Raw genomic sequence first — 16,041 nt, forward strand, 5'->3', positions numbered from 1 at the left:
AAAAATTGCCAGATTTCCCAATTGTCCTGGGACGCACACAACCTGTAGGAATGTCAGTAATGACGACATACATAAGCAGTTCACATGCAATCTTATGAACAGTTGCTTGTATGTATTCAAATAAATAAAATTTAGTTTTGTACTGAAATTGGGAAAATATCACTTACATGAGGAGGGCACATAGATATTTCCTTATACACGTATGCCCATCCTGAGCATTGTTTCCAGCGCCCTGGCAGATGACTGCCTTTTTAATACCTGACACTTTCTATGAGTCCGAAGTTATGACTTTTATCTTGCTATCTATATGACATTGCCATTTTTCTAAAGACATCTGAAGAATATCTAAGGCTAAGTTGAAGTGGGTTTAGACTGCAGGTCAACTAAATTAAAAATAGTACCTCTTTCAAGCTCCAGAAATAAAAATCATGGGGCGCCTAGTAAGTGGCGGTTGAGTCCATCCTAACCCAGAGAAAATAAGAGCTGCCAAAGATTTTCCAACCTTGTGGCACATTCCTGATGTGTTGCATGTCCCTTGCAAGAACTACTGTAGGGAGACGGCAAATTTTCATGGAAGGAGGTGCAAGAAAGATCTTTGCTTGCTCTTAAGATGGCACTAACATCTTCACCAGCCCTAGCAGTTACTGAATGAGTGCAGTTCTACCGCAAATTTTGAAAAGTGCTGAAAATGTGATACCTTTTGTTTCCAGATTACTCTCAAAATCTGAGACAAACTATTCTACAACTGAGAAAGAGTGCCTTACAGCTGCCTGGACCATTAACAAGTCCCAGCAGGATTTATTTTGCAAACCATTCACCTTTGTGTCAGACCACTGTTCTCCACAGCAGCTAACTAGTCCGAGGGATCCATCCATTCAGCTGGTGAAATGGGCACTGAGGCTTCAGGAGTACATCATCAAGTGGAATACCTAAATGGACACCAACACAAGGATGCTGACTGCTTTTCAAGGAATCCTTTTGTGGACCACAATAGAGTGGGTGAAATCTGTCTTCGCTGCATTAAATGACTGATGCTGAACAGAGGGAAGATCCAACACTGATGAAAACCATACAAGCCGTGAAAGGAGGAGGAACTAACGAAAGTATTCCAATTAACAAACAGAACACTGTATAACAACAAAGGGGTTGGTTGTCTATCCTGAAGTATTTGCAAGACACTCCAATATCTGGCCACATGGGATTCGTGAAAACTAGACAGATTCAGACACAGATATTACCAATCAATTATATACTATGCCAACGATGTAAGCACATGCTGCAGTTACTTCTGAGACATTCGATATCATCATTGTACTGACTAACTCAGCCAATACTTTTTCACTAAGCAGTGTCAGCTTCTGAAGCTCTAGAAATTGTTAGGTTTCTTGTAGAAGATGTCATTTTGAACACTAAGCAACCTGAGTGATAAGCTATGTGGTAAAGTTTCCCAGTTGAGACTAGTATCAAGAGGTTATTTCACTTTGCACCACAGGACGGTTATTTACATCTACATCTATACTCTGCAAACCACTGAAGAGGATATGTCCCTAGTACCAGTTAATAGGGTTTCTTCCAGTTCCATTCAGGTATGGAGTGCATGAAGAATGATTGTTCAAATGCCTCTGTGTGTGTTGTAATTAATGCAATCTTGTCCTCATGATCCATGTGTGAGAGAGAAATAGGTAATTATAGTTCATTCCTAGAGTCATAATTTAAAGCTGGTTTTTGAAACCCTGTAGGTAGGCTTTCTCAGGATAGTTTATGTCTTCAAGAGACTGCCACTTCAGTTTCTTCAGAATCTTTGTTCCATTTCAGTTTCTTCAGAATCTTTGTTGACACTCGCCCATGGACCATTTGTGCTGCGCTTCTCTGTATATATTAGTTCTATTTGGTATGGATCCCATACACTTGAGCAATATTCTACAATGGCTCTCTTGAGTGATTTGTAAGCAGTCTCCTTTGTAGATTGATTGCATTTTTCCAGTATTCTACCAATAAACTGAAGTCTACCACCTGCTTTACCCATGGCGGCCTATGACACCATTCCATTTCATACCCCTATAAAGTGGGGGAGGTACCAATGAAGCTGATGGGGATGGAAAAGTGGGGGGGGGGGGGGGGGAACGATTCACAAGGGGGAGGCAGGAAAAGTGCCCATACATGGGTTATATGATGGCCCAATTATAAAGAGAAAATTTATGGACTTCTAATGACACAGTATATTGGAAAATAAAGAGATCTGGCAAGTTGCTGTCTGAGGAAAGGGATCTAACTTCTTTGCAGCACCTTCAATGCGAAATATGTCAAGAAACTATGACCATGAGCTGCTGCACTGCCATGACTGTATAGGTTCTCAAATGTCCGCAAGAGGGCATTCCTCTGTGGCCTCCTCTTGGCAATATGGAAGCAATGTAAAGCTTGGCACATGTCACATGTATAATTCCTTTTAGTGTGATCATCATCTACAGGAACTTTACCTCAATGATAGTGACCTGCTTGCGAATTTTGACACACCACACTACCATTAAAGGAATTCACTGAATTGATAAACAAAAAATTTCTGACTAACCTTATGACGAATCTCAGGTCTGTGCTCACCTCAACTTACTTCACATGTGATGGAAATTATTTTGAACACACAGATGGCTTTGCCATCAGTTTGTCCTGTAACACTGGCTGTACCAAATTTCTTCACAGAAGAATTCAAGGAGAAGGACCTAGACCAAGTCTAATTAAAACCAACCTGTTTCTACCATTATGTGAATGACACATTCCATTCATCATTGGCCACACACATGAAACAGCTTAGGTGAATTTCTCCATAATTCAATCTGCTCCATTCCAACATACAAATTACAATGGAGGTGTAAATAGGATGGTGTCCTCTTGTTTCTTGATGTCCTGGTGAAACAGTAACAAGATGGCGACCTGGGATGCAGTGTGTACGGAAGACCTATGGTGATTCGTATCTACATGCCTCCAGTAGTCACAACAACTGCCAGAGTGAAAGCATTTTACAAACACTCATTCACAGAGTATGTCCCTCTGTGATAAAGACATTGTTCCAACTGAAATGAAATACCTAAAGACAACATTCTGAAGGATGGGTACAGCAGGAAGCAGATCAGGTTGCATTGGACAGGTTGCATCTAGATGACAGCAGGAGTAGAGAAACACAACTCACTAGCGTGCTTTCCATCCGTCTGCACTACCTCCAGAGCAGTCAGCCAAATCTTGGGACGACTTACCTGCAGGTGAAAGGGCAACACTAAGAATTCGTTTCAGGTCCTTCTGGTCATCCCAATGTGCAAGTGATGTGTCGGCATGGGATGACATATGCATAAAATCCAAGCTTGTATGCTCTAACATGTGAATACCGGTCATATTGCTACCTGGCGGTGAGGGCGAAGAACTGCTGTCAAATACTGAAGATGCACCTAAAACAGAAAATAAGTTCGAGTAACACAAAGAAAACAGATTTAAAAATAGGACGCACGCACGCACGCACGCACGCACGCACGCACGCACGCCCGCGCGATAACACAGATGGTGTTAAACCTCTGCTAATGGTGACACTTTGATCAACCAGCCAGTGAACCTTACAGACTGGCTTTCTTAAGATTTTCTTCGCATTTATCAGATTTGAAGTTTAGTGCACAGGCATCAAGTTCCTATGGAAGTACAGCGCAATTCTAAAGCTCTTGGAACTTGAAACGTGTGTGTGTGTGTGTGTGTGTGTGTGTGTGTGTGTGTGTGTGTGTGTGTGTGTGTGTGTGTGTGTGTGTGTGTGCGCGTGCGCACGCGCAATGTTGAGTACAAAATGTACACTTATGAATACATTTTACAGTAGCTAAGTTCGTAGCATAAAAAGTCTTGATCATAATAGTCATTGGCTTTAATCTCTGAAATAGCAATATTTTTTACATGAATATTTCTAACAAATGAAATATGAATTAACACAATTACTGATTCATAATTTTTAATAAAAATAAATAAGATATTTTTAATTACTGACTTGATGAAAATCATTTAAAATTTGATACAGACATCTGAGATGCCTTTCTGATAAAATAATGTTTAGTTCCTAAAAATAAGATATTGTATTTCATATCTGGAGTTTTACACAATCTTTTAATTTATTAAGAATATCTGTATTTTCTCATGAAAAGAAATTGAAAATAAAAAGGTATTTTTATTACAACATTTACTAAAATTGTCTTAGTAACAAAAAATAAGTTACTCTCCTCATGACCTCCTAATATGGGCTGGATGAGAAAACTAGGAACTGTTCTGTGGTAGGTTCACTGTGTGCCGATCCTTGACAATCTGTTTCATACTTCATTGTTTACTAACAATAAATCAAAGTTATCAGCACTACCAACATTCTGTACACAATACCAAAGATCTGTTTTCTCTTCTGAACTGTCATGTAACAGTCTCATAAACCGATTTTAGCAGTTTTTCAAGACATATTTTATTTGTTAACACAGAAAATTCAGCAAAACACCTTAAGGATGCAGGGTACTTTTCCACCTCAATATTATATAAAAATCAACACCTATTTCTTTTAGGCACTGTTTACAATGTATACGTTTTACAGATATTTTGCTGGTATCAGGTAATGCAGCACACTTTCTAAACATACTGTATTTTGAATATTTTTGAACCTGCTTAGGGTTATAAAAAAAATTACAAAGAAAATGATGGATTTTTTCCCCCAAAACGCTTCTTCAAATTGAGGTACCAATTCATCCAATGTTATATATTTGAATGAGACCAAATTTTTACCAGATATGCATGACATGATAGCTGAGGTACTAGACCTATTTAATTACACCTATTTAATTCTACCTATTATCTATATTATAAGGATAAGAAAATATCACATCTTACCTTTTAATTTTTATATATTTTTTCCCTAATAAAATGTTTTTTCCCCCGATAATTTAGTTGAGTCTGCAATAAAGCTTAGGTCTACTACATAAGTATGGACTATTGCAAGTTACAGAAAAAAATTGGAGCAATGCTTTATAAACTTTAGGAAATATTTGTACCTGAATTCTGAAAAATACAACTTGCAGGAAATTGTGAATAAACATATGAGTCCAATTACACTGTGCCTCAGAACACTCTCGAAGCACAGTCTTCATCCTGCAGCATTTCTTCATCTTCAACCTTCCTCTTGGCTTTCCTATTAGCACTTCTTCCTTCTTTGATAACTTGGACAGCGAATCTTTCAGCTTCATGCACCCATTGGCTGTCACACGCAAACAATTTATCTTCCATATTAGAGCCACATTTTATGCCTAAATTTCTCAGGACTTCTAACCTTCCTATCACTCCATCATTGAAACGTCTCACTGCATGTAGTACGCCAACTTTTAATGTATTCCTACAAAAACATTCTTGGGTAATCTTTCCCATATGCAATGGTTGAAATTTTATTTGTATTCTGAATGTCCCCATGAAGACATTTACTAAGCAAAACAGGGTCACTCAGGTCTCTAAACATTGGTTTTATATCATTCATAACAGGCTCAGGAAGAGAATGCTTATGATGGTATATTTGATCACTTTCTTTTGCTTGTAGGCGTGGCAGCATGCATGACCTTTAAAATTTGGTATATACCGTAGAAGCTTAATTATCTGACCTAAACTGGCCGCGGCAAGGTCAGATAAGCGAGAAGGTCGGATAACGCAGAAAATAACACAAAAATTAAACTACAGTAGGCCAAATGAGTTAAACATTTTATACAATACAAATCAAATTAGACTGAATAGATATTTACTGTGTGAAGAAGTTTGTAATTGTCTTTTGTTTGCCTGCTGTTTGCTGTTTTTTTGCCACTAAATCACGTAGTCTCTTAAGAAATAAAACCTCGGTAGACGATGTTTCCTGCAGTTGCTTTACATATTTTAAAGCAGTTTCTAAGGTCTTGTGTCCTTCGTTGAGAGAAGTCTTGGGCGCACTTTCCTCCACTAAATCCGCTTCTTCGTCTTTTTCTTTTCCGTTTACCATGTTGACAGCACATCCCGGAACTTTTCGTAACAACGATAGCAGGGTAGCATTTTCTGGTTCGGTCTGCTGCTGTAGATTTTCATCATCTGGAGAATTTTCTTGATTTCCCTGTAGCAAAATTTTCCAGGATTTTCAATTGTATTTGCGCCAACACTCTCCCAAGATTGGGCCACGTCATAGCTACGTCTTTCAAATTAATACGGCACAACTGTTCTACCATGTCTTCTCCCTTGTCCATAGCATTAATTAAAGAGAAAAGCAAGTTTCTGCGGTAGTTTCTCTTCAGTGTCTCTAAGGTACCTTGGCCCATAGGCTCACATAAGGATGTGACATTTGGAGGCAAAAACATGGCCTTTATATCTTGATCTTCAAGTTCATCTTCATTAGGATGATAAGTGGCATTGACTTGAAGCAATTACCAATTTGCGGGGCAAGTTGTTGGTTTTCAAAAACTTTTCAGTTTGCGACAGAAACTTGTTAAAAAAACATTCTTTAAAAATGTCTGAGCTCGTCCAAGCATTTTTTTGGTTGTAATATTTCACTGGTAAAGCATTTTAGACACATTTTTAAATACTCTCGGTATTTTTGGCTTACGTATCATAGACAGTCTCATTTTCAAATTTGCTGTGGCGTTACTGCATGCAATAATTGTCACTCTTTCTTTGCTACATTTGTAGCCTGGCGTGCTAGCTTTTCGACCTTTGACGCTAATGTTTTTCCCAGTAACATTTTGTAATTGAGACCAGTCTCGTCACAGTTAAAAATTTGATCGCCTGTTAAGTTTTCCTTGTCCAATACCTTGTGAAGTTTATTCCTGAACAACTGAACAGCTTCAAAATTTGCTGAAAGCTTTTCACCACTGACATTAAGTTGCCGAATTCCATATCTTTTCTTCCATCTATCGAGCCAGTCTACACCAGCTGTGAAATCAGGTTCACCTTCGTTTAGTTCGTTACGAAACTTTAAGGCTGTTTCTTGCAAAATAGGTCCCGGCATGGGTAAACCTTTATCTCTATGTTGAGTAAACCATAGGAACAAAGCTTCACTTACTTTTTCATAATCACATTTTTTCAATGTTTTCCAATCTTCCAAAACAGCCGAGGTTGCTCGCTGAGAACACCACTTCTCAATTTCATTACGGTTCCTTTTCCAGTCTCCAACTGTTGTTTTCCCAAAGTTATAATCTTGTGCCACTTTTAATAACATTTCACCATTGTCTATTCTTTTTAAAGCTTTATGTTTTTCTTCCATTGAAGCGACCACCTTTTTCCATTTTGAAGCCATCACCACAAATTTTTACAATAAACAAAGTGCAACACGTCCACTCCACTACAGATCTGAGTTAGTACTGAGGAGTGAGGACTAGCAGACGGCGACAATGAACTGAGTATCAACAAACAACACATTAGTCACTGACCTGTCGTCGGCTGCGCATGGCCGGCGTTGTGAAAGGGTTGGATAACCAAAGATCAGGTACAAAATTTCGAAACACCACAGCCCTCAGTCGCAAACACAATTAATTTGTAACCTAGGTTTCGGTGTCACAAGGGACATCTTCTGCGGACAAAATTGAAACTAAATGTTACAGCATAACGTACCAAAAAATACGAAAGCTGTGGTCATACGCTGTCAGGTATGACTTTGGTACGTTATGCTGTAACATTTAGTTTCAATTTTGTCCAAAGAAGGTGTCCCTTGTGACAACGAAACCTAGGTTACAAATTAATTGTGTTCGCGACTGAGGGCTGTGTTTTTCTAAATTTTGTATTATACAACAGTCGCTGATTGACAGCCATGTTAAAAACCTGAAGATCAGATAATCTAGACTCTACTGTGTAGGTCACTGTTCATTTGAAACCCTGTAATGTATATATCAATGTAATCAGGAGCGGCTATAGAAGTTAATAAAGTCATAGCCCATATCCTCAAGTTAGTTCATATTCAATGGACTATTTACATACCTCCAAAACTAAATTATTAAGATAATATTTCAAATAACTGGTTGTAGGCTGGTGATTCAGCGTGCAACAGCAAATAGCGTAACTAAGGTCAAATGCTCAATTTGAAGTTTATCATTGATTAGTGTTATGTAGAAGCACTCAATTACAGTAAAAACTATATTAATATGTCTCACTTAATACACTACTCTCACTAGAAAACATTCAGAGGTCCCCACAAGTGTGTATCTTCAGATGATAAGTGTTTTGTACCACTGCACATTTGAGAAGACTATATGGGGAAACCACAGTCAGCTGTTGGACATTATCTGATCTTTCACAACATATGCTATTGGGTTAGGAATAGATGTGTGCAATATAAATAATCATAAATGTCAGAATTTATTACTTACCCATCAAACTACCATTGGAGTTTGTCACTGCTTGCATGAAATTATGAAATTCCTGAAAATAAAATGAATTCTTCTATAACATGAAACAACACAACCAGAAAAATTTGGAATATTTTAAACATAGAATTATGGTAATAGAGCATTCCCATCTAAGCTGGATATCAAATATTTATAAGAACACATTACTTAAAATAAGTCTTCCACAGCTGATTATTTTTAGTGACAAATTTTGTTAAGCAGTGTAACTGCTGGTAAGGATGATTCTTTTAACAGTTTTGTTGTAACTTCCAAGAAGCTGTAAAAAAGACTGCTGTTTGTTGTTAGTTATTTTAAGTAAACAGAGAATGATGATTCTTGTTTTCTTCCTTTGTTTCACCCACCTTTGGACCTACGTTAGATCAATCATTTTTTAATATTCCGTGTCTTTCTTTTAGCTCAGTATTGTTTCATTCTTTTTGATTTTGCTTTCATTTCTTCTTCAGCAATTTGGATTGTTTGTTTCTTTTTTAATTTGACGTGGGACAAAGTTCACTGGGACACTGCATGAACAAAACATTTATTTATTTATTTTTTAAGAGGGGAGATTTGTAGCCTGATGTTGTCTCCCACTTCACCTCTCCTCACTTTATGTGTGTTACCTCCTTTAAACTTCATTCTACCACTGAGATCCAATTTTCACTAATAACCAACTCCGTAACATATCCTTTTCTCACTATTCCAACTTCTTTCACTCCAGTCCTCTTCCTCTCCTCCTCTTCAATAACCACTCACCTGCTGCACCACTGTTACCCCGCAGTGCAGGCATGCACACAGTTTTGAATGCTGAACTGACATACAAGTGGTTCACAGCCAACAGTTTCAAGTCTCAAGCTCACAAAGACTCATATTATGCAGTTTCAAACAAACTATAATAACCTTATAATACTAAAGATATTGCCACACAGTGAATGAAGCACAATATGTGAAAGTCCTTGGGGGGGTTCAGCAAGTTAAAACTGAGTAAACACATGGAAAATTAACCAAAAAGTCCAGCTTATCATGTTATGCTGTTTGTAGCTTCCACCCTTACCTTTACTTGCAAGACAAGATGGTTAACTTATTTTTGTATTGGAATTATCTTCTTGGTCAGTGAATGTTAAGTAAATAACGTGTGTTCAGCAGAAGCCAGCAGTGAGAATATTGCCTAAAGCAGATTATCACACATCTTACCAGATATCTTGGAATTCTTATTCTTGGTTCCTAATATATTTACTCTTAATGGCCTTTGATGCTGCTGATAAAAATCTATTTCAACTGAACTGTGATATGCACCATCACAGTAAAAGACACAAAAATAATTTTCATGTGGACTTATCCAGTGTTCAGAATAGAATTCTAAACTCTGGTGGTAGGATAATCAACAAGTTCATGTCTAACAAAGCATGAATTGGGAATCCCCCATCAATCCAAAATAAAATTAGAAGCATCTCACCAATTATTGGAATATGTAGATTCTGGGATCCAAAATTCCTGGTTACTACATGGGAAACAACAGTGTTTGCTATAATGCTGTATGACAAATAATAATTTATTGCCAATAAAACAGAGTATTAATCGATTTAAAAATATTGTCTTTGAAAATTACCTTCTTGCAAACAGATGCCATAAGCAAAAACAGCATTAATCAATAAAGTGATTGTTTATTGTTAATACAGCATAAAGATGAAATATTTATGATGTCTTTGTCATACGCTAATGCATTTCTTGACTTGTTCCACAGTCTTGTAGGTTCTCCTCCTTGACCCACAGAACATGACAAATTAATTAATTAATGACCCTCATTTTGTATGTGTGCTTTTTTTTGTTTTGTTTTACATATTCCGTAGATCATATGAAGGATTCTTTTATCAAAATGATGTGGAATGAGTCAGTTTACAGGACATGTATACACAATTAATGTTGACCCTTTCTTTGCCACCGATTGCTTTAATAATACGCAATAAAGATCCGTCTTCCCTCTAATGCTGTACACATGGACCTAACTTTCCTTCTCAGAATATGATGGGTTATTTATGACAAATTTCATTAGCAAATACGAATATTGTGAGTGCAGTTTAAATTCCTCACTTCTTGGAGAGGTACCTACATTACGTCTATGGGTAAACACCACATATTCTCACTGCTTGCTTTTGTGCAATCAATACTTTCTTTCTGAGTGACGAGTTACCCCAGGAAAGCATTCTACAAGACATTACTGGGTGGAAAAATGCGAATTATGTCAAAAGGTTAATTCATTTGTTTCCAAGATCAGCAATCACAGAAGAGCAAAAATAGGTGAACTTAATTGTTTGAGAAGCTTTTTTCAGTTCAAGCTTTCATCACTATGTACACTCAAAAATTTGGAGCATTGTACCCTACTTAGTTACTCCTGCTCCTGTGCACGATCCCCATAAATCAATTGTTGGCATGTCTATTTTTTGTGCAGAACTTCATACAATGAGTTCTCTCAAAATTTAGGCTGAGCCCATTTTCTGAGAACCACTCAATAATTCATTGGGAAAATATAATTCACAATCTACTTTACTGCTTTCTCGCTACTGAGATTTATTATAACACTACTGCGCCTGCAAAAAGTCCCAATTCTGCTTGTTAAATGTTAAGTGGAAGATCATTCACTTATATTAAAAACAAAGATTCCAAGACTTACCAAGCGGGAAAGCGCCGGCAGACAGGCACATGAACAAAACACACAAACACACACACAGAATTACGAGCTTTCGCAACTGGCAGTTGCTTCGTCAGAATCTTTGTTTTTAATATATTTTTCCCATGTGGAAGTTTCTTTCTGTTTTATTTAGATCATTCACTTAGATACAGAATAGGTGTGGGTCCAAAATTGAATGGTACTCTCTTTATGACTTCTCCTGGTCACTACATTTTTATGCCTTTCCAACAATGTTTGAATTATTCAGCACAATTTTTTGCATTTTGCTTGTTAAGTATGTTTCAAACCAGCTGTATGTAAAGCCACCAATTCCGTAAAACTTCCCTTCTGGAATCCAAACTGTGGTCTGTTCAGCAAACTGTTTACATTTAAGTGTGAGACGAGTCTTGAGTACACTACTTTTTTGAATATTTTGGAAAAATGTCAGTAAGGAAACCAGATAATAATAATTTAAGTCTTTCTGGACATGTTTCTTATAAAGAGGGTTAGCAATTGCATATTCAGGGTTGCCACAAGTTTCCACAAGCGAAATTCTCTGATATTTCCCTGACATCCGGACAAGTTTTAGCACTTTTGCCTGACAAATTTTGAGATCTCAAGGGTAAGTAAAGACACAAGGTGATTTTTTAAAAAACAAACAAACAAACAAACCTGTAAGGACTTCTGCATTTCTGAGCATGTGAGGAAAAATCTTAAGTACAGTACTAACATCAACATCTTTTGCAATGAACTGTTTTTAGAGGGATATTTTTTGACGGAGAAAGGAGGTCAAATGGTATATATGTTTCATTAAGACCACCGATGATATTTTATTTCAATAAAATGAAACACATTTGGTGACAAATTTAAAATACCTTCACCAATTTTAGAAATAACCTCAAAAAGGTAGGCCTCTTGAAAGAAGTATTTAAGTCACGGAGAGTTGCGTAAACCAACACTACAGGTGACTACCAATAAAATGTTGGTTCTACTATGTTTTTTATGTCAGTTATTATCCGTTGTGTTATGTCTATTATTTTAAAAGTATTGTATGGTTTTCCTTCCAAGAAATACAAGAGCACATAATGTACAAACTACCACTATTTTATCCTTACTGTCCATACTTACTTCTACACTACTGGCCATCAAAATTGTTACACCAACAAGAAATGCAGATGATAAACGGATATTCATTGGACAAATATATTATACTAGAATGAACATTTTCGTGCAATTTGGGTGCATAGATCCTGGGAAATCAATACCCAGTAATAATGGCCTTGGTACACCTGGGTATTGAGTCAAACAGAGCTCGGATGGCTTGTACAGGTACAGCTGCCCATGCAGCTTCAACACGATACCACAGTTCATCAAGAGTAGTGACTAGCGTATTGTGATGAGCCAGTTGCTCAGCCACCATTGACCAGAAATTTTCAACTGATGAGAGATCTGGAGAATGTGCTGGCCAGGGCAGCGGTCGAACATTTTCTGTATCCAGAAAGGCCCGTACAGGACCTAAAACATGCGGTCGTGCATTATCGTGCTGAAATTTAGGGTTTCGCAGGGATTGAATGAAGGATAGAGCCACGGGTAGTAACACATTTGAAATGTAACACAAAGTGCTGGCAATGCTAACAAGAGGTGACCGAGACATGTAATCAATGCCACCCCATACCATGACGCCGGGTGATACACCAGTATCGATGACGAATACACACTTCCAATGTGCGTTCACCACGATGTCGTCAAACACGGGTGCGACCATCATGATGCTGTAAACAGAACCTGGATTCATGTTGGCGTTCATACAGCCAGGTTTGTCATTGAGTACACCATTGCAGGCACTCCTGTCTGTGATGCAGTGTCAAGGGTAACCACAGCCATGGTCTCCGAGCTGATAGTCCATGCTTCTGCAAATGTCGTCAAACTGTTCGTGCAGGTGGTTGCTGTATTGCAAACGTCCCCATCTGTTGACTCAGGGATCGAGACGTGGCTGCATGATCCGTTACAGCCACGCGAATAAGATGCCTGTCATCTCAACTGCTAGTGATACGAGGCCGTTGAGATCCAGCACGGTGTTCCGTATTACCCTCCTACACCCACCGATTCCAAATTCTGCTAACAGTCATTGGATCTCGACCAACACGAGCAGCAATGTCGCGATACGATTAACCGCAATCGCGATAGGCTACAATCCGACCTTTATCAAAGTCAGAAACGTGATGGTACGCATTTCTCCTCTTTACACGAGGCATCAAAACAATGTTTCACCAGGCAATGCCAGTCAACTGCTGCCTGTGTATGAGAAACTGGTTGGAAACTTTCCTCATGTTAGCACGTTGTATGTGTTACCACCAGTGCCAACTTTGTGTGAATGCTCTGAAAAGCTAATCATTGGCATATCACAGTATCTTCTTCCTGTCGGTTAAATTTCTCACCTGTAGAACATCATCTTCGTGATGTAGCAATTTAAATGGCCAGTAGTGTATATAAAGTACTTTTGAAGTGCCTAAATGTACTAGAATAATTAAAATATCTATAAAACGCCACATTGTACAACGTACTTGCGGTGAAACAGTCGCAATTCCTGAAATCCATTGTCCATGGCCTCTGGACTGCCAAAGAGCATTGCAGCCCTGGGTCTATGGATAAACCATGAAAGTCCACCACATTAAGCCACACAAAAGGAGACCTGGCTTGCGGACAGATAGGTGAGAGTAGATCTGACAGGGCCTGCACATTAGCGGGAAGTGATAGGCTTCAGATTGACAGGCCCGATCCTTTATAGATACCCATAGAAATGGCCTGCGGTTTTGGCTTGTAGTGGAAGTCCACTCATGTGGACAGCTATTCGCGCGTCACAGACACCACGTTGATGAAATGAGACCGCAGTGATCAATCCATGCAACAGATAACTTGTGCAAATCCTCTAGATAGGTAGCAAATCAGCACAAAGGTGATGGCTGAGTCAAGAGTGTCACACGGAAAAGACAACCAAGTTCTGACAACTAAATTTTTGGCCATAACCTTTGTCAGAACAAGAGCACACACACACACACACACACACACACACACACACACACACACACACTATCAATCAACACATTTCATACACACCAACATCTCTGTCCACTGCATCAACCGTCTCTGAGAATTAGATCCAAACAAACCATTCCTCACAACTCCCTTTCTCTAGTCAGCAGCTGCAAGGCTAGCAGTAAAAAGTGGGGCAGGAACTGACTGCAAGCTGAGGGGAGTGGTAGAAAGGGGAGAAGCAGTAAGAATCATGGAGTAGGGAAATGGCACATGTACTAAGTTGTGCCCAGCCAATGACATTTCAGTAAACAAACCATTTCATCTACTGAAACAAAAGCCAGATTTTTCCAGTGTTTTTCTCAAATTTCCCTGATACATTTGAAATTCCCTGATTTGCAGAACTTGGGGCAACCCTGATCTGCTCAGAAAAAATCCCTGCGATGTGCTGCAATTCTTATGTTACTAAAAACATTACATACAAAGTTAGAAAAACTTTTCAGAATTCTGTTTATAAGTCCATCAACACCATATGAGCTTTTGGGTGCTATTTCTAGTTGCTTAAGTTTTGAGAATAACTTTTTAATATATTCTCTTATTTTTTAAATTGCATCATTAATCCTATTTTTGCCATTAAATTTGGAAAATTACTGTTAAAAGTACTCACAACTTGTCAATAATAAATCACAACATTGTTATTTACTTTAATTGATATGGTATCTTGTACAATGGCAGTCCTGTCTCCTATCTATCAATATTCCATATCGTTTTAATCTTACACTGAGGGGAGAAAGTCATGGTATACCTCCTACTATCGTGTTGGATCTCCTTTTGTCTGGCATAGCGCAGCAACTTGACACTGTATGGACTCAAACAAGTGGTCGGAACTCCCCTGCAGAAATACTGAGCCATGCTACTTCCATAGGCAGTGAAAATGTTGGCAGAGCAGAATTTTGTGCATGAATTGACCTAACAATTATGTTCCATAAATGTCACTGGGATTCATATCGGGCAATCTGGGTGGCCAAATCATCATCTGAATTGTCCAGAACGTTCTTCAAACCGATTGTGAACAACTTTGCCCTGGTGATGTGTTGCATCATCATCCATAAATATTCCTTTTTTTTTTTTTGGGTGGGGGGTGGGAATGTGATGTCCATGAATGGCTGCAATGGTCTCTGAGTAGCTGAACATAACCAATTCCAGTCAATGGTCAGTTCAGTTGGACCAGAAGATTCAGTACATTCCATGTAAACACAGCCCACACTATTATGAATCCACAGCCAGTTTGCACGGTACCTTGCTGACAACTTGGGTCCATGGCTTCTTGGAGTCTGAATCACACTCTAAACCTACCATCACCTCATACCCCCTGAAATCGATACTGATCTGACACGGCCACAGTTTTCCAGTTGACTAGGGCTAACCAAAATTGTCACAAGCCCTGGAGAGGCAATGAAGATGATGTTACGATGTTAGCAAAGGCACTCGTGTTTGTCATCTGCTGCATAGCACATTAATCCAAAATTTGTCGGACTTTCGTAGCAGGTACATTCGTCGTATATCCCACATTGATTTCTGCAGTTATTTCACTGTGGTGTTGCTGGTCTGTTAGCACCAATAACTCTATGCAAACGCCACTGCTCTCAGTTATTAAGTGAAGGACGGCTGTCACTGCATTGTCTGCAGTGAGAGTTAAAGCCTACAATTTGGTATTCTTGGCACATTCTTGACACTGGATTTCAGAATACTGAATTGCCCAACAATTTCTGAAATGGAATGTCCCATGCACCTAGATCCAACTAGCAGTTCATGGTCATTAATTCCTGTTATGGGGCCATAATCACATCAGAAACCATTCCACATGAAGAATCATCCAAGTATAAATGCACTGCCGTTTTAGACCTTCAGCACACGATACTACTGCTATCTGTATATGTGCATATCACTATCTCG

The 16,041-nt window shown here is 38.5% G+C and overlaps 1 protein-coding gene across 1 annotated transcript in view; it reads right to left on the reverse strand.

Annotated features, from left to right (window-relative positions):
• Positions 1-16,041, reverse strand: part of LOC126285437 (uncharacterized) — a 136,165-nt gene that overhangs the window by 12,794 nt on the left and 107,330 nt on the right. Inside the window, exons 11-12 of the mRNA XM_049984825.1 lie at positions 8,370-8,421; positions 3,249-3,437 (exon numbers count right to left, since the gene is read on the reverse strand). Of these exons, the coding sequence (XP_049840782.1) occupies positions 3,249-3,437; positions 8,370-8,421 (241 nt within the window). The remainder of the gene's footprint in view (positions 1-3,248; positions 3,438-8,369; positions 8,422-16,041) is intronic.

Source organism: Schistocerca gregaria, chromosome 8, assembly GCF_023897955.1.
Source record: "Schistocerca gregaria isolate iqSchGreg1 chromosome 8, iqSchGreg1.2, whole genome shotgun sequence".
Classification (NCBI taxonomy): Eukaryota; Metazoa; Arthropoda; class Insecta; order Orthoptera; family Acrididae; genus Schistocerca; species Schistocerca gregaria.